General features: G+C 37.8%; 1 protein-coding gene and 1 long non-coding RNA gene across 7 annotated transcripts in view; one reads left to right on the top strand and one right to left on the bottom strand.

The window, feature by feature from the left end:
* DNM3 (dynamin 3) overlaps positions 1 to 19,105 on the top strand; it is a 325,491-nt gene that overhangs the window by 146,537 nt on the left and 159,849 nt on the right. For all 6 annotated transcript variants that reach the window (XM_034778298.1, XM_034778297.1, XM_034778295.1 and 3 more), the window contains one exon: positions 1,860 to 1,973. In XM_034778298.1, coding sequence (XP_034634189.1) covers positions 1,860 to 1,973 — 114 coding nt within the window. The remainder of the gene's footprint in view (positions 1 to 1,859; positions 1,974 to 19,105) is intronic.
* Positions 7,923 to 14,685, bottom strand: LOC117881269. Its single transcript, XR_004646745.1, has 2 exons — positions 14,639 to 14,685; positions 7,923 to 14,339 (listed from the first exon to the last, which is right to left on the bottom strand). It is a non-coding gene; the product is annotated as an uncharacterized LOC117881269 (long non-coding RNA).

Here is a 19,105-nt window from a genome sequence, read left to right as displayed (position 1 = left end):
ATAACATTTTAGTCCTTTTTTGTTTGTTGAGGCGATGGTGGGTGCAAAATTTCAGCTTCCCTTTATAGAACTGGAAGATGTAAATTAACTTTGTGCCACCAATGTTCCACTTTTCTGGCATGTTTTCTAGCTCTGGCCGAATTTGGAGTGGATGGGTTAAGATATTTTAAGGATTGAGATGTTTTAAAATGCACCTCTAAAAATGTTCAGAAGCCATGTTTGTCCATTTGCTTTGCAAAGCAACATCACCGTTGATCAGAGACTGATAGCATAAGCTTTTCTGCAGTCTCAGCCTTTGGGGAGAACTGCAACAAAAGGTGCTAAATTTATAGTTGCAAACATTTTTCCACATTTTGTCAGCTGTAACAGGGGCGCTGGGGCGCCTCATCCCCTTTTCAGTTGGCTTTGTTATTAATGAGTACAAGATATTCTCACTGCATACATATCAAAGCTGTTGGCATTAACAGAGCTTATTATATGTGCACATTGAGGGAAATATACTTCGAAGTTTCAAACTTTGATGATTGACCATGAAGCAGACTTCGAATTGTTTGTCTTTTGTCTGCTGTTGATGTTGGAGCAGGCTGAGATTGGAAGTCTTTGAGAAGTTTGCCACTGCCCCAGTGCATATCCATAATAGTAAGCAGAGACCTCCATTTGATTGCATAACTCCATGCTTGTGTAGAAGTCCAAGCACTTTTTGAAGAATTTCTCCCAGAGCATTTTCAACCTCACTCCCAATCTTTCATAAGCAAGTAAAGGAAATCTTCTTGGGAAGAAATAGTGGAAATTTACATGAGTCTGCAGAGAGATTTGGAAGACTTCATTGTATGGTGTATGTAATCCAGTGAACCCTTTTCCTTTTAAATTCAGACTTGGGGAAGAAGCAGCTTTTACTGAACTATTCATAGTTTTATCAGAAAGCTCAGTGGACCTTTGTACTCATGCTTTCTTTAAACGACTCTGCTGACCTGTCCTCTTCCTTCTATTTTACCACTTGAGTCCTGTTATCCCTCCCTTGTTTTCTTTTGCTCTCCATTTTTCCTGCATGATTTTCCTCTTAACCTTAGCACTGGTTTCTATACTCCCTTCTCTCTCTGCCATTCTTTCCTTTTGTTTCCCTTCTGTTCTCTCCAGTCAGTCTTGTTTTTCTTCTTTCTCTGCATCCCAACCTCAGTTTTTCTTTCCTCTCTGCTCTTTGCTCCTTTCTTTCCTCCTCTGTTTCTCTTGTTCCTCTCCTCTGTTCCCTTGCCTTGATCGCTCTACTTCTCTGTTACTGCTTTTTTTTTCTTTTGAAAGACCTCACTATTTCTGTGATAAATTGGACCCTTCAGAAAGTCCCCTTCTCTGAAGGGTAAGGTTTCCAGAAGTCACTGACTGCTCCAGAGCGGAAGTATGGTCTGGTCCTAGCTCAAGATTCCTACTCCACAATTGATCTCCCAGATCTAAAAAATTTGCAGTGTCAGAGCAGTGAAAGCAACCATCCTTTTTATCCCTTTTGTTTTTTGTATGGGTTTTCGCAATGTGTTTCTACACTGCAAGCAAATAGTATCAAGATCACACATCTATTATGCAACCTTATACTTTATAGTGTATATATACATGAGGATAATCCTTAGGCTTCTCTTTTCCCTCCAAGCCCTCTCCCCCACAAAATTCATTCTATTCTATGTTGCATTTTTCTTGTGGTCATCAGAACCTGTAGAAATTATATTCCAAATTTGTCAATGACTGAAAAGCGAACCTTTTATTGGTAGAGCAGTTTTTTAGTCAAAAGAATGAATTTAGAAACTGAATTGTGTTTGGTGAATGAGTGACGGGCAAATAATACATGTCTTTTGATTTACAATCCTGTACAGGTGATCCGGAAAGGCTGGCTCACCATCAACAATATCGGCATCATGAAAGGGGGGTCCAAGGAATACTGGTTTGTTCTGACAGCAGAAAGCTTGTCCTGGTATAAAGATGATGAGGTAAAGACACAGTTCCTTTGCAGACATCAGTCACTCTGATATTCATTCACAGCTTCTAATGTTAAGATTTTAACTTTGTTTATACTGAACTTGCATTTAGTATGTATTTTCTCTTGTAATCTAATTTAGCACTTTCTTAGAGTGATCCCTGCTCTTGCAGTTCTCAATATTTCTTCTGCTTTAAGATCCTACTGAAATTTCTCTACAAACTTTAGGAACACTAATTATTTACTCTAGATCTTTAACACTTACTTCTTTTAAAATAGTCAAGATAAGAGAATATATTAGACTTTTCTGGTTGCTATTAGCTTGGATTTCATTACAGTTAATATGTAAGTTAGTAATAAAGTGTCAAGTTGTTTTTCCCATCATCATCATTTCATCCTGGAGTTTCTTTGCAGACACTGGGAACAGTGCAGTATTACCAGTCATTCTTGTCTGTGGCTTGTTCTTCCATCAAGCCCAGCCTGGTCACATCAATGCATATGATGTCCTGCCATCTAGTTTGTTGTCCGCTTCTAGGCTGCGGTAACCTTGGTTGTTTGCTTTTTCTTATGATTGTTATTCCCATAAGCAATTAAAATTAGATATATTTTGTAATTACAGCTGGGCTTTTGCCTAATGTTATGAAAGATCTAAAATGAAGTGGAAACATTTCTAGTAGTGTTAACTTGAGTTTTGAATTTGCGGTATTGATGATCAGATAAAGGTACCTTGGTAAGGAATACAATTGTTAATATGAATGAATTTGTAGTTAACAAGCAAGAGCTAAAGAAGGACATTCCTATAATACGATATTCAGACTGCTCCCTCCTTTGAACCTGTTAGATAGCTTTGGATATTGACCTGTTGCGATCCAGCCAGCTTAGATGTGATCATTGGATTGCTAATGATCTCAACAGTGATATAGAGATATTAGAAAAATGTTTTTGCCTCCATGCTTGTGGATGTAAAACTACCTAAATATCCAGGTTTACATTTTGGAACTGCCTCCCCCCCTCCCCCACTCTACAATAGTCCTGTTCTTAATTTTTCTTAAATAAAAGGTTAACTATGGGATTCTTTGTTCTGCACTTGAATGTCTTCAATTTAAAATTAATAGGGTTGACTGAACATTTTCCATCAACCTTATTTTCAAGTGAAAAACAGGTTTTCAATTACACAAAAATGTTCAGTGCATGCTTTCTTCATATGTTGTATTTTCATCTGAAACTGTAACTTTTCAGCCAAAGACCCAAATGTTTTCAAATTTTAGCAGTTTTCAGTTGAAAAGATTTTGGGTGTTTCTGAAGAAAATTTGATTTTTGGCAGGGGGAAAATATTTTTCTAGCAAGCTCTGAAAAGTCAGTTTCCAACGTTTGTCTTGCTCGTTGTTGCTATTATTGTCACTGTTATTGCCTCCCTTAATTTTTTTGTTTTCACTTTATTAATATTGTACTTCAGCATCCTTACTTTTAGACACACTGGGTAGAGATCTTACAATGTAGATTCTTTACATATAACATTGTGTCAGGGCCCGGCTCCTGCAACCACTGAGTGTAGAGCTTGCTACCTGGGGCGGCTCCAGGCACCAGCACACCAAGCGTGTGCCTGGGGCGGCAAGCTGTGGGGTGGCGGCCTGCCAGTCATGGTGAGGGCGGCAGTCAGACTGTTTTCAGTGGCATGCCTATGGGAGGTCAGCCGGTCCCACGATTTCGGCGGCAATTCGGTGGCAGGTACGCCGAAGGCGCAGGACTGGCGGACCTCCCGCTAGCATGCCTCTGAATCCGCATTACCAGCGGACCTCCTGCAGGCGCACCACCAAAAGCTGCCTCACTGCCGTGCTTGGGGTGGCAAAATACATAGAGCCGCCCCTGTTGCTACCACAAGTAATGATTTTAGTAGTAGTGTTTGCAGGAGCTGGTCCTTATTTTGGGATGGATTATTCTAAGAAAATCTACTGTTAGTTAACAAGTCAGCTCTATATGCAGAACATGAATTAAGACTGTAGCCATGTAGGAAAGTATATATTCAGAAGTTATTAGACCCCTTAAGTTGTCTTTGAAGGCTATGATTCATTTTTATTGAAGCTGATGAGACTGGACTGAAAATGTAATACCCAATTTAATGTATTTTTAAACATCTTAAGTAATGTATGTTTGCAGGTTGCAGCCATGTTGGTCCGAGGGTGTGAGAGAGATGAGGTAAGTGTGGTAATATCTCTTATTGGACTAGCTTATGTTTGTGGAAGGGTCCAGCTTTCGAGCTGAGGAAGAGCTTTTTAAAGCTTGAAAGTTTACCCTGTCCACCTACAGAAGTTGGTCCAATAAAAGATATTGCCTCACTTACCTTGTCCTGTAAGTCACATATAGCATTCATATTTTCAATTTCCTAATACTTTATAGGAGGTGAATTCAGTACATTTCAGACTTGATTATGGCGCAAATCTTGTGACTATTTTAGCTATTTAAAACACAGTAAAGTTGTTTTTTATAAAGTAGAGATATTTCTCATATCAGGTTTAAATGGCCTAGGTTAATATTTAGGAAGGATATTGCTTGTTAATTATAACTGAGGGAATGGACTTGAAGACAGATTTACTGTTTTCTGCAGTTTGTTCTTATGAACTAATCATAATGACAGATGAGAGAAGCAAGAAATTTTTTGCCTTAACTGATTTTATTCCACCTTGTCAATGACTGATAATAAATATATTTTTTTATTCTTTCTGTTAAGAGATAAAGGTCTGGGTTATTTTGTGGTCTAAATCTTAATAAAAGACCATTATCTCACTGCCTGTACTCATTGCTGTTAGCCCATCCTTCCCCTGCCATTCTCTTGAAAGAGCATTCTTCAGGGGAATTGAAACCTTTCTTTAAAACAAGCATGCAAATAAGAAAGGGACATACTTTTAGGAGGCCACTGTTAAAATCCTATTTCTATATTATAATACACCTCTACCTCGATATAACGCTGTCCTCGGGAGCCAAATATCTTACTGCATTATAGGTGAAACCGTGTTATATTGAACTTGTTTTGATCCCCCAGAGCACTGCTTTACCACATTATATCAGAATTAATGTTCTATCAGGTCACGTTATATTGGGGTAGAGGTGTATGTATTCTTTTCTATGAGTTACTGGTAACAAGACTGGTAACTTATGGCTGTATTTTTCAAAAAAAGTCAATGAAAAAAATTACGGACCTAACTTAAACTGGCAAAAGCAGGAGTTTTAAATGCTAAAATTTCCACTCTGTCTATAACTTGTCGTCCTTTGCTTAGATATTATAGCACACACACAAAAGAGGTCATACACTATTGTGAGATCCCTAGAAGACCCATGTATGACAGATAAGATGAGGATGAGCAAGGCTAATCTGGAATTTCTTTGCCTTTGATTAAGACTTATAGGAAAGTATCTTCAGTGTAAACATATAAGTCTCATTAATGTCAGCAGTTGTTACATACATGCTTGAAAAGAAGATCATTGTTAATAAATCAGAGGAAAGGAATTGAGGACTACAGTGGAAACTTATGAGAAGGCAGTTTTGTCTTCAAAATATTGCTGGGATGTTGTTTGGGTTACTTTATTATGAACAGCATTCAAGAAATCAAACTTATGGGTGTTTTTGTGAATGTGCAAGTTTGAAAACAGGCATGTTCTTGTATGGCATTTTAAAAATTTCTTTGAAGAAAATAGAGTGATAGTTAATACTCTAATCATAATGTAGAAGTTACTGAAAGTCCTACAGACCAACGTTCCGCATTGCATCATGGGGAAATTCTGTTGTCTTTGACTTGTGGTAACAAATCACTTGTTTGGTTAATGATGACGCCAAAATTTCTCTGTGGAACTCTATAGTCTTGCATTATATGTCAGCTTACTCTTTATTCTTATTATACAGTAGGCCTTGGCATATTATTGAAAGGTAGTGCAGTGAAATTAACCAGTCTCACTAAGTGCTGTCTCAGGTACTTAGAAGTGCCTTAAAGATGATTGGGAATTCTTGAGTCTTCTATTTGTGTTCAGTGGGAGGCTTCAGAGTTCCTGAAAACACTTTTGGAAGTGTCTGCTGCTGTACTGCATTAATCTAGACTGCTAACTCAGCTAGAGCCTGAGAACTTGTGAAAAGTACTGAGCTCCCTGCTTGTTCGATGTTTCATGAGAATAGTTAAAATTGAGGATGTGTAATTAAACGTCTAGCAGCCTTCTTCACAAGAGCAGGAGATGTTAGCTCTGATTTCCTGGACAAATTGTTATGCTTCCCTAAACTTCTTCTTTAGTTTCAAATGGATATGGTATTTGTCATTTCCTGTCCTAAACTATTGATTATGGTTGCTGTGTGCTGTTGTATTTCACCCTAAGGCAGGTGGTCTTCAGCAATGTATGAAATGATTTCTGTATTTAGGGATTTGAATTGTGACTATGCTCTGCACAGATGAGCACTATGAAAGCACATAAGGACGTCACTATCCCTTGTGCCTCCTAAGTAGATGCCAATCACTACTACAGTCTTTGCACATGCGTGAGCGCAGTGACCATGTAAATCTAGTCTATGGCAGTGTTAACCTCTCCAGACGGGGTGGGGAGAAGGACCTATGGTCCTGCTATTGCCACACTAGACAGCAGAGCTGGCCGGCCAGGGAATCAGTGTACATTGCACCCCATTAAGGAGTGTAGCAGTAGCTGTGCTCTCCCTGTGTGTCAGGGAGCTCTGAATAATATTGTGCCTTCTTGAGGTACAGTGCCTGCTGGGACAATGTAGTTGTGCAGTTCCTCTAATGTAGGCATGTGCCCATAAGGAACTATACTGTCCATGCTTTGTATAGTTTGGGACTTGTTTTGGGATGAAAGGCATCCTAAAAATGTAAGCAGGTATTGTCCTCTCCTGCTATTTGAAGAAGCTATCTTTTGTGCTTTATTTGTTGGCTGTGGGCCCTGTACTAAAGAATTCACGGTAGAATTTATTTTGAAGTAACTTACTTTGTCAAATAATGCATTTTCGTAATGGTGGATTTCATCATTGGTTGTCCTGCTTGCATGGACAAGCATAAAGCAATTTGTTTCTATGGATCTTTATTGATATTGTTTTGTTGCTGTTCAAATATGTGTACAGCATTTTTAATCTTAATGATTGTTAAATGAGAATCAGAGGAATAAGGTCTTTTTGTACTCCTGGGGGAAACAAAAATATGAGTTTGATCAGTCTTCAAATATTAAGAAAAGTTTGTAGAAAGCAGAAGAATCTTGCTTGGGTGAATGACTGGAAGGCCCATTGTGAATTAGGCCCTGACCCTGCAAACACTGACTTGTATGCTTAAGGTTACTGAGATGAGTAATCCCATTGACTTTAAGGAAACTACTCACCTGTTTAAAGTTAAGCATGTGTAATAGTGTGTGTAGGTTTGGGATCTTATTGAACAAGTGAGTGCAAAGTTAATGGGACCACTGAAATTTGACTTATTTCTTCCCTTTATTTACAAAATCTGTATTTTTTTTATTTTGAAATCAAATGCTTCCGATTTTTAAAATAAAAATGCTGTCAACATTAGTGAGTAAATGTGTATTATTAATTTAACTTACAGTTGAGCTACAGTAATAAAATAATGTGCGTCTTGTGATGGAGGAGAGAAAATGAGTGAGGAAGTGGATTTTTCATTGTTCCAGAAGGAAATAAAATCCCACATACTAAAGAGGGGAAAAATATTCAGAAATCTTATGGTGTTCTTTTTAATAGCATTTACTAGCCAAAGAATAACTTCCTCTTTTTGTATGATCAGCATGTATACATTAATTTTGCATGATCTAATAAAATTCTAGTCATTCATGTGCTGTTATCAAAATATAAGTGAGAAATGTATTTCGTCTTCCCATTTGCAATGGTGCCGCAAAGCAGGATACAAATAAAATTCATGGTTAGTGAGTTAATAAGAACAACTAGGAAAAGAGTACTATAGAAAGCACAGTAAAAATTTCAGCAGTGGGTTTTATTGTATTTGATAGGCACCGTTCATTTTACTCTGGGTGGATTTCAATATGCTGACCAAGTTAATAATAAAAAGTACACATGAATTAATTATTGAACCAGCAGACTTAAATCCAAAAGTGACTCTTTCCTGTAGCTCTTGGTGAAGATGCTATAGTCTGTCAGAGCTGCTCTCTCATTGGCTGGTTGTCATTCAGGCTGGGTTGTCATGTGACTGCCTGTCTGTGCCTGCTGTACAGGTGAGAGGATGTTCTGCACAGCAAGTGTAGACAGGCAGACACATGACAACTCCGTCCAGCCAGTCCCTTGGATCCATCAGGGGTCCTTTCCTCACCGGCTGATAAGAATCAGTCTGTACCATTCCAGATTTGGGGACTTTGTTGGGGGGAAACACACATAACAGAATTAAACTTTAAAACATTAGGGAGCTGTGGAACAAGTACAATGTTTGACTTTATTCAGAAAATATGCATTTTACATTAGTTATAATTATGCTGACATGCATATGGGGTAGGATTTCAACAGAATGGTCACATTTAACATTTTAAAAAGAACAATGATTTAAACCATGGTTTATTTTAAATCCAGTTCATACACGAGTTTTCCCAGATACTGTACTTGCACAGCATGTAGTGATTTAACCAGATGTTTTTACTCTTCTTGGAAACACAGAAATACTGAAGTTCAAGATAAAGGATATGTTTATACAGTACATATTTTCGAGTAATAGATAAGTACCGTAAACTTAAATACTTGAAAACAAAACCAAATAATGCTGTATAGATGGAAGCAGCCATATGTAGAATGTCCCAATAAAGAATATTCTGGAAGGAGAGAGAGAGAGAGAGAGAGAGTGTGTGTGTGTGTGTGTGTGTGTGTGTGTGTGTGTGTGTGTGTGTAAAAAAAATTTGTGTGAGGCTTTTGCTTTGGAACAATCAAAAGGAGCATATTTCACTAATATTTTGTTTAGCATATAATTTTAATTCCTATTTCTTTCAAAATGAGTAATTTCTATATGTGAAAACCAAAATAAAAGAGCAGTCCTGGGCTTAAAATATATGTCTTTCAATTAAATGTAGTTTATGCTACAAATCAAAAATGTGCAAACAAACACTTTTCGTACAAAAGGTGTTTCTTTGCTGAAATGTTATATATGTAAAGCACCAAAATAGACTTTGTGAAATTTGACCTACATTTGATATGCCTTTCAGTAAATTATTGATGTTGCCGTAATTTCAAAAGACATTTAAACCTCAAACATTGGTTTCTACTAAAAGATTTTTAAAGAGAAAGCTACATCAACTTTTATACAAATTAAAGTACTCTGTTTTAAAATACTGTTCCTTAAATCATCATTGTTTGTCATGCAAGAAGTGAACATCTCGTATATTTAGATGTTTTTAAAACATATGCTGTATTTAACTGAAAATTGGCCACAAAAGGCCTGAATTTATCAAAGGCAAAAGCAAATGTTTTACAATTTTAAAATATATTATATAAATAATTATACATTATGTTACATTATATAATACATTTGATATTTCTATAAAGAAAACTGACACATCTATAGATAATAGATCAGTTAGACTGAGTCATAAATTTCAGATTTAAATTTAGCAAGTTGGAGTTAGGTCTATTTTTTTAAAACTAAAAATTACAGTACATAAATAGCCAAGTCAGATATGACATATTATGTCTTAAGCCTTTTCCCATTCTAAGCCAATGTACATTTATTGTGGTAAAATACAATAGTTAAAAAAAATGAATTTCAAGTGAAATTAGAATTCAGTACTTTTGTCCTCCTACAGCTTGACCATTTTAAAAGGAAACTTAAAGTATAAGATCATAATGTGGACTAATCAATTGCTTTCATGAAAAATAAGTTACATATCAGTTTTAAGAGCATTTCTGTACTTAGTGTTCCTTTGGTCATTGAAAGTTTCAATTGCTTTAGTATGTAGACTTGGTGCTAAAAATTTTTACATTGCGGGGAAAATTAGGTATGTTTGATTTGATATTGTGCTTTCTTGAAATACCAAAACAATTGTGCAGTAAAAATACCCACTGGGAATCAATAACACAAGAGGATCAAAAACAAGAATGTGTAGGCCACATTAGCCTAGAATATGGACTAGTATATATAAGCAGGTATTGGGGTGCCTGAGTGGGGGAGGAAGGTGTTATGGGAGGGTGGGAGATGAGTTGATTTGAATTTTCTAGTCAGTGATTATTGACCATACAAAGGTAGACTTCATCAACTAAAATGGACTAAGGGTTATAAATGTAGAGTTGATGCAAGGTTATTTTTGCTTTATATTAAGCAGTTCATTTAGGACTCCATAAGACTAGGCTGTTATGGTCAATTAATTAGTTATATGTTATTAAAGAGACACCCGTGGTATGTTTACAAAGATCTTGCGCTGAACTGCTAATAGTACTTCTAAAACGTGGCTAAAAATTTATTTGTACAATATACCAAAGGGCACAAGTAAAATATATGGTTCATTAGGTAAATATAAATTTTAAAGGTATTATGGAAGCACAGAAATATTTTGAATTACTAATAGTGAGTAAGGAAAAGAAAATTCACAAACAGAGTAGGTTTATGTGCACATATATATTAAAATAGCATTAATGGGTCTGATAACTGTCAATAGCTAGCAAATTCAGAGTTAAGACAGAAATGTATTTGTAACTCATCTTATGCATATTGCAACTACTACTAGTCTTTATCCAAGTGGGTGGTTTTAGATAGTTTATACCATGTAGCACAAAATGCAATACTAAGGCACATTGGAGTGAATTAAGAAGTTTTCCAACCTTAACTGTGGTATTTCCTGTCTCTTGCAGGTTAAAACCTTAATGTTATTTTAACTTGGAATTTTCTATGCAGCACAGTTCTAGTAAGTAAAACCTTTTGCAAGTCATGGTGAAGGCTATGTTCTTGGAGAAGGAAAAGGTGGTATTCCTAAAAGGGAAGAAGACTTCATCTAATGTTTTTTTTAAAGACTAGAAATTGGATCCTCTTGGAAGTCTGTGTCTTTTTTATTTATTCTACATTCCGATTAATATATTTGATTCCCCACCCCCATTCTCATCACCTTTTACCATTTAAAATATAGAGAAGTTTGAAAATGCTGGTATTTGACTTTTGTTGTTGTTGCTTATAATAGTTCCCACCAAGCAATGATACTTGGGTGGTCTGGAGAAAAGTGTGTGTATGTGCGCTGAGAAGGGGGAGAAGGCAGTATTTTTTAGTCTTCCAAAAATACGGACACATTAGCCCTAGGCAATGGGGGAGGGGGAACATACAACATACTGACGAAAGATTGAACAATATCTGTGACTCTTTTCCATTGTAAGAAACGTTTTGGTTTTTGCCTTTGGATGCCTTTGTTTGGATTTATATTTCACTTCTGTAAGGTCAAGAAATGGCTGCCTTCAATTCCTGTGTGGGTCTCCCTTTTTAAAATTAAGGGAGCAGTGTTCTAATCAGAAAGCTTGAAAATATTTCTTTCCCTACCCTCCCTCCATTGAATTTGGTTTGATGTAACAGATAAAGTGTTTGCTCTTAGAAAACAAAATAACTGATCTATCATACAGCAATATTGATCTGTTGGTAGTGAAATGGTTGTACATACTTTAATTTGCCATTTCTGTTGTTCTTTTTCTGTTAAAATCCGACTTTTTTTTTTTCTCACATCAGACTATCCACTGCATGCAACAGATTTGAATACAGTATTGGATTGAATTAAACTATGTCCACACTGTAAATTTCCCACTGAACATGATTCATATTTCTCAGTCATTATAAACCTTAGTGTTTCATCCTTGTTCTTGAAGAATTTGTATATTATGTGCATGTATGAGTATTTTAAAACTGTACTTCATAAACTCATTCCCCCAAATAGTCTTTCACAATAAGTTTCAAATCAAGTGTTGGCAATAGAAAGAAAGAAAGAAACATATTTTTTCCTGACTGGTTGGTTAAGATCAAGAAGAGTACGGTTACTCAATTCACCGAATGAAACTCTTTTGCTGTGCTGGAGTAGATATTTCCTTGCTCCTTAACAATACACTCTTTCTTTTCCTATCTATTGCTTTGTGTACTGCAATCTCCCTCCCTTTTCCCAAAACTCATGCCAGGGGTCGTCCCCACAACCACCTTCAGCCATACAGGCTGAAAATGTAACTTTGAGGAGGAGAGGTGGGAGTAAACACTTTCTAAATACAGAAAGATCATTTAACGTAAAGATTAATTCAAATAATAGACTAGAGAAGAGAAACACACCATTTCCATATGCCATTCATCATCTTTCCTAATTACAGGAGTTGTCTCAGGCTTTTTTAATTTAACATTATTAGCGTAATTAAATGGTTCTCATTGAATAGATAAAAAATTTTCTTATTTGTGATTCTGGTCTGCAAACTCTGACAGATGTAAAATTGACTATTAAAAAAAAGGCAATAGCTTGCGTAGAGCAATCTCTTTCCTTTGGAATTATATAACTAAGTAAGTTTGTCTTAATGTAAACCAGATATTCTAAAACCTAAAATTATTCCTCCCATTTACAATATAAACTATAAAGCGTTGCAGAATTGCCATTCCTAAAACAACTCTCATGTGAGAAGTGAAAATAATAAGAGTTTAACATTTGTATGAATTCAGTTTCACTCCTTTGTCTTTTCATGTCTCTTCTGATTTTTCTGTTAATAAGTTTGCATTTAAATGTGTTACTACTTTACTGATCAGGACTCTAAAATACAAGAATAAAATCCTTCTTGTCACACTGTAATCTGTTAATAAAAAAATAATTTTTGCTCCAAAGATAATCATTTTTTGTGAAATAAAACCAAAGAAGCTGGGTAAAGGAAAAATTTTTTAAGTTAAAATACAGTAGTTTAGATGGGATGGTAGGGGAAATGACAGCGAGAATTCTCACTGCATAAGCTATATGATAACCCATGTTGGGACTGTGAAGTTAATACTGCATGATAGTAGCTCCTCGGAAGGGTTTTATTGAGCTTTGAAAGAGCCCTGAGAAAGGTAATAATATATATATTTATAAAAATCACACAGCATCAAGGTTGCTTAAAAATCCCTACTTATACATATTGCAAAAAGTAATTGTAATGGAGTTATTTATAGTACTTTTATTTGTAGTATACTCATTCAAAATCTTCCTATAAATAACAAGCATCATATAGAAGGGAATACTTTTTGGGGTATATTTTATTTTTATTTTTTTATTTTTTGGAGTTGTAGTAGTTTGTTACCAGTATTAACTATCTGGGAGCTGACTCTGAATTTCAACTGGTATCAAATTGCAGCCCAGACTTTTTGTATTATTCTCTCCATGGGGATTTCATTCAGCCTGAGGGCTTTTTTCCCCTACCAGGACAGCTGGAAACTCACCAAAGAAAACTTCTGCATTCGTTTACAAATTCCATTTTTATCAGTGGGAATTGAGACAAAGTAACTTATCATTCTGAATGCAAGAAGAAATATCAGCAATGCGAAGTATAGACAAGGAAGCTGCAACCATAGTTTGGTGCTGGGCTTTTGTAAACAATGCACAAACATGTATTGTGAGATTAAAGGTTACTGGGTTTGTTTTTTCATTTATTGCTTTGCTATCTCAGTCTGTTCTCCTAGGGATGATATTCCTTGCCAGTCCAAGATTTCAATTTTCTAGCGGGCAAAAGCCTGGCAAGTGTCTTGCTATATTTAGCTGTCACTTTTTCTTATTTTTAATTAGCATATATTGCATATATTTTTAAATATACAATGAAGCTTCAGCTTCATTTCAAATATAATTACAGTTTTGTCATGAGTGACCTTTTATAAATAAATATTTTAGAATGTGTACTATTAATATTCACACATTCTTTGCTAATATTTTTATCCCTTTAATGCAGAAATACTTTTGTTAAATTGTCATTTAAAATTACATAGCTCATAAGAGGTTATTCAGAATTCATATTTTTAATCAATTTTTCTGAATTGTTTTTAATTGAGTTATACCTTACATATTCATAGCAATTGCTATAGTCTACAAAACTTAAATTTACCTTCTTAGTTTGGGGACAAGTAAGCTTTATTTTTAAGTAAATACATGGAAATGACTGAACTTAGTTATGTTATGTATACCTCTCGATGTAATAGATATAGATATACCTCTCTTTTTCTTGCATACGTTTTAGTAAATCACCAGAGCTCCATCTGTCTTGCGGTGATGATTGGAAGAATGGGGGAGGGGGAAGTCACCTAGGTTCGCCAGGTCATAGGCCAGGTGTTCTTCCAAAGTAGGCCTTACCAGAATGTCTTCCCCGCATTATTCTGAAGTCCTCCTTTCTCACAGTGTCCCTTAGCGTTTCTTATTCCCTAGTGTGTAAAACCTGTGAAGAAAAATACTGTATATGAGATCTGAAAGGAGCAATAATGGTCTTCTCCTTGGCAATAGCAACTGGCGTCCCCCAAAGTCCATGTCGTTGCTTTCCCTTGCCCAGTCTAACCAATGTGCAGACTACTGTACAACAGCATTGTCCTGAACAGGTAGTCTGAACACTGGGGCGACGGAGCAGGATCTCCAGACGCTTCTATTTATTTATTTTAAATCCTCTTTTAGTCTTTGGGAAAAACTGCCTTCCTGCATCGGGGTTCTGCTCAGCTTCCCCTCAAACTCTGCAGCACTCACTGAAACACACTGAAGTGCTGTGATTTCCAGTCTTGACGTGGCACATTTGCAGCAGACTGGGGATCTGGCAATGAATTTAGGACCAGGAAAAGGGGGAGGGTTGGGCCTGAGAGTCCATATATGGGATGATGTCACCCTAGGGAGGTTTGGGTATGCACTGTGCCGCTGGTGAGACCGCTAGAATTGCCTGCTCTCAGACATGGGTCTGTGTATAAAATGGTACCAGATGTTTTAGTGTAATGTTAAGCAGTCATTTCATCTTCAGGCCAGATTTTTTTCCTCAACTGGGCAGGAAGTGGGCCCCACTATGGAAAAGCTGTAAAAAGTCAAGATGTACAGTTTCGCTGCAGCCAACGGAGAGCGAGTTAATGTAGAAACAAAACTTGCTGTTCTGTAAAGGCTGCAAAAACTAATTTGTGAAAAGAATTTCTTTCGAGAACCTAATGCAATATGCCAGTGCTTATTTTGATTCTCTTTAATGACTGCAGTTATGCTTTATATTTTGGTGTTTCAGACTAAGAAAAGGGCAAATAGGTTATTTTCTTTCTTTCTTTTTTTTTTTTTTTTTTTTTTTTCTTGGAACTGTCACTGGCATGCAGGCTGCTCTAGACTTGAACAGTAATTATAGCTACTTCCTGAAAGTGAAGCCCCCATGAAAAGTCTGGAGAAATGTTCTTTGTCATAGCCTCTACATGAGTAATTAGTTCCACATGTGGCCTTCCTATTTCCCTTCAGCTATTTTGGCTGGCTGGCTGAATACTTTGGTATAGCTCAAGACTTAAAGAAGCTTTAAAGTTTTCATTTCAAGCATTCACTGTGAAAATAGCTATTTCTGGTGTCATAATAAATTGCTTCTGGTAGATCAGTGCTATTAGGCCTGGCATTGTTTTTCACTGGTAACCCTGCTGGTCCCATTTTTTCTTTTAATGGTACTTGATGGAATTTTCCTGCTAAATTTTATCTTTGATGTTTACCAGATCTATTTAGTTTTGCCAACTATGACTTTACCGTAGATTTTAAGATATTCCCCCCCACAGGGATCTACCCTTGTTCTCCTGCCGACTTTCTTTGTTACTGTTGACTGTTGATTCCAAACGTTTTAGTTCCTTTGTTTTAGATCAAGGAAAATGTCGGATAAAAATTAAGATATATCCGTAAATTCAGCTTGCGTACTCTTCTTAAGTCAAACATAGGGAAGATTGCAAAATAGGTTTTAAATGCAACCTGCCTAATCAATGCCACTAACTCTCTTTCTACATAGCTACCTTGTTGATATAACACAAATGGATTAATATTAAATCAATATTAAAAGGCATATTTTCACTAACTTCCTAAATAGCTTTTGAAAGAAATTGGTTGGTAAATCTAAATACATATCACATGAATTCTAACGTTTGTTGGATTGCGTAACTCTGCTATGCAGTGAAATATATGCTTTGCTATAGTGTCTTTTACACCAAAATGTCAGAAAATGCTTCTCGGGTGATTGCAGTCTCTTTAATACAAGTAGCATGTATAGATACAATAAAGGTACAGTAGTATCCATAGAGTCGGATGGAGGAAGTAACAGACTTCCCATTTCAAGGAGAATGATTAGTAAATGTGGATGACAAAGTAGTAGGATTTGACTTTTATCAGAGCACGGGTTCAGAGATCTAGGCCAAATAAAAGAAATAAGTGTTGGATGACCTGTGAGCCACTCTACCTTGGTGACAGGCCAGGGATAATCTCCAATTGGGATTGGACTTCCGGATTCCACCCATTCAAATGCTACCTACCTAGGATGTATTCATCCTGTGATGTGATAAGTACCTAAGGTAGATAGATGGAGACACTACACAGAGAGGCTTTTTACTCAGTGAGCTTAGTCTCTCCAGGAACAGCAGCTGCTCATCAGAGCTCTGGAGATGAGGCAGAACCTGTGTAAAGTAAGAACCTTCAGAGACCTAGCTATGATTTAAAATTTTAACAAAATTTGACACAATTGTAACAAACAGGGAGGCAACAGTTCATAGCTGCTGTGTCATGAAGCCCAGCAGGTATGGGAGCAGGTTCTTTCTCTCAAGATATAATCCTGGTTGCCAGTTACTAGCAGAAAAAGAGGACATAATTGCAGAGAGACTGAGCCAGTGATTGATCTCCATGGTTGGATCTCTAGATGCGGGTACGGTGGATCAGATCTTTCTCCAGTGAGGTGACAATGGAGGTGGATTGTTTCACAAGTCACCAGGACGAACTTCCGTAAATGGTACCAGTAAAAGACAGCATTAGTAAGAGATGCTTTCTCCATTCACAGGCGGGGAGAGGCAGACTCCTGCATTTCTGCTAACAAAGGTCCTGAACAACAACAAAAGGCAATGATTTAATGATTCCAATAGCCCCATACTGGCTCAGGCAAGTGTGGTTCTGAATTGTGTTGCAGACTGGTGACCACTTCCATCAGACAGAGCTTTGCCATAAATGAGTAAATGGAACCAGAGCACCTTGCTGCATCCTAGCCTGGGAGCCCTCTCCTTCAAAGTTCTTAACAGAGTAGGGCTCCAGACATGTGGTGTCTGAACAGGTGTTTCAGGTTGTTTACCAGATGGATGTTAAAGCTTTAAGTGGAAAAACCTTATGGTGTGATTCAAGCCCATGTGACCCTTCTTTTAAATGCCTCTCCCTCCCTCCCCCAAACTGTTTATCTGTTTTCTTCATTTGTCTGATCGTAAAACTAATTCTATCCATGTTCATTTGGTGACTGTTTTGGCCTATCATGTACCAATCAAAGGCAAACCACTGTCTGCACCCTTATCATCAGATTTACATGGTGCTTACGGCATTTTAAATTACACATTTAAAACCCCCTTGGTATTGTGGGTTTTTAATATGTTCTTGATAAAGCTGTTAACTCCTTTTGAGTCACTTGATGTGCTTTAGTTTCCTAAATGGAAGGTCACTTTCTTGGTGGGTCATAGAATGAGTGAGCTTATACTACATTTTTCAAGCATTATAGTAGTACCATTAATTCATCCTGCAGCCCTTCCAGAGATAGAGACAAACTTTCATTTTCATGACTCTTATCCTCTTACCAACATTTTTGTCATGCTTGCACAGTTGTCCCAATGAGATCCTTTTCCACAACACTAAAATATTCTTTGATTTTAACTTGGAGGGAGCTAAGGATCTTGGGAAGTCCAACCAACTTCTTGTTTCTTTTGATGCTAATACCAAGAGCAGTATTGTCAGAGAGTACAATATCTAACCCACTGTCTGATATGTTCTCCCTGTTACGAGCTGGCGGGCCTCCACATAGTACCCTGTTGCTGCTCACACTATCCAGGGCAGAGCAGCTTTGGCTGCAAACCTCAGGAATGTTTCAGTCTTGGATATATATGCACAACAACGTCGTCTTTCCTCCATTTACAAAGCACTTTAGGTTTATTCAGCCTCTAAGGAGGAATGTGACTGAATGAAGTGGCTGAACTACTAGTTATAATGTGCATTCTCTCATTAAAAATAGCTACTATACTGGAGGACTGGAGAGTAACAAATATTGAATCTATATTTTTAAAAAGCTGCTATGGGTGATCCAGGGAATTAGACCATTAAGTCTTATGTATGTACTTGGCAAACTGATTGTAAAGATTGTTAAAAATAGATTAGTAAAACACATGGAAGATCATGATGTGATAGGGTCTAACCTGGTTTCTTCAAAGGAAAATCATGTCTCACTAATCTATTAGAATTCTCTTGAAGTGTCAGAGTAGTGGATAAAGGATAACTGGGTAACAAAATGTATTTAGACTTTCCAAAGGCCTTTGAAAAGGTCTCATGACTACTAAAGACATTTAAGCCAGGGGTGGGCAAACTTTTTGGCCTGAGGGCCGCATCGGGTTTCAGAAATTGTATGGAGGACCGGCTAGGGGAGGCTGTGCCTCCCCAAACAGGCAGGCATGGCCCAGGCCCCACCCCTTATCTGCTTATCGCCCCTAACGGCCCCCCGGGACTCCTGCCCCATCCAACTCCCCCTGTCCCCGGGACTCCTGCCCCATCCAACTCCCCCTGTCCCCTGGACCCCTGCCCCATCCACCCCCCCATCTCCCTGTCCCCTGACTGCCCCCAGACCCCCTTCCCCTAACTTCCCCCCGCAACCCTATCCAACCCCCTTCCTTCCTGACTGCCCCCCAGACCCCTGCCCCATCCACCCCCACTACTCCCTGTCCCCTGACTGCCCCCAGGCCCCCTGCCATTAACTGACCCCTGCCGCCCCATCCAACCCCCCCTCCTTCCTGACTGTCCCCCCGGGACTCCTGCCCCATCCAACCACCCCTTCTCCCTGAATGCCTCCAGACCCCCCACCCCTAAGAGCCCACTGCCCCATCCAACACCCCCTCTCCTTCCTGACTGCCCCCCTGGGGCCCCTGTCCCCTGACCGCCCCCAGCTGCCCCATCCAACCCCTCCTCTCATTCCTGACTGCCCCCCCC

The sequence above is a fragment of the Trachemys scripta genome, chromosome 8 (genome assembly GCF_013100865.1).
Source record: "Trachemys scripta elegans isolate TJP31775 chromosome 8, CAS_Tse_1.0, whole genome shotgun sequence".
NCBI classification, from domain to species: domain Eukaryota; kingdom Metazoa; phylum Chordata; order Testudines; family Emydidae; genus Trachemys; species Trachemys scripta.
The sequence above is the reverse complement of the archived record's forward strand: the minus strand, read 5'-3'. Positions and strand labels throughout refer to the sequence as shown.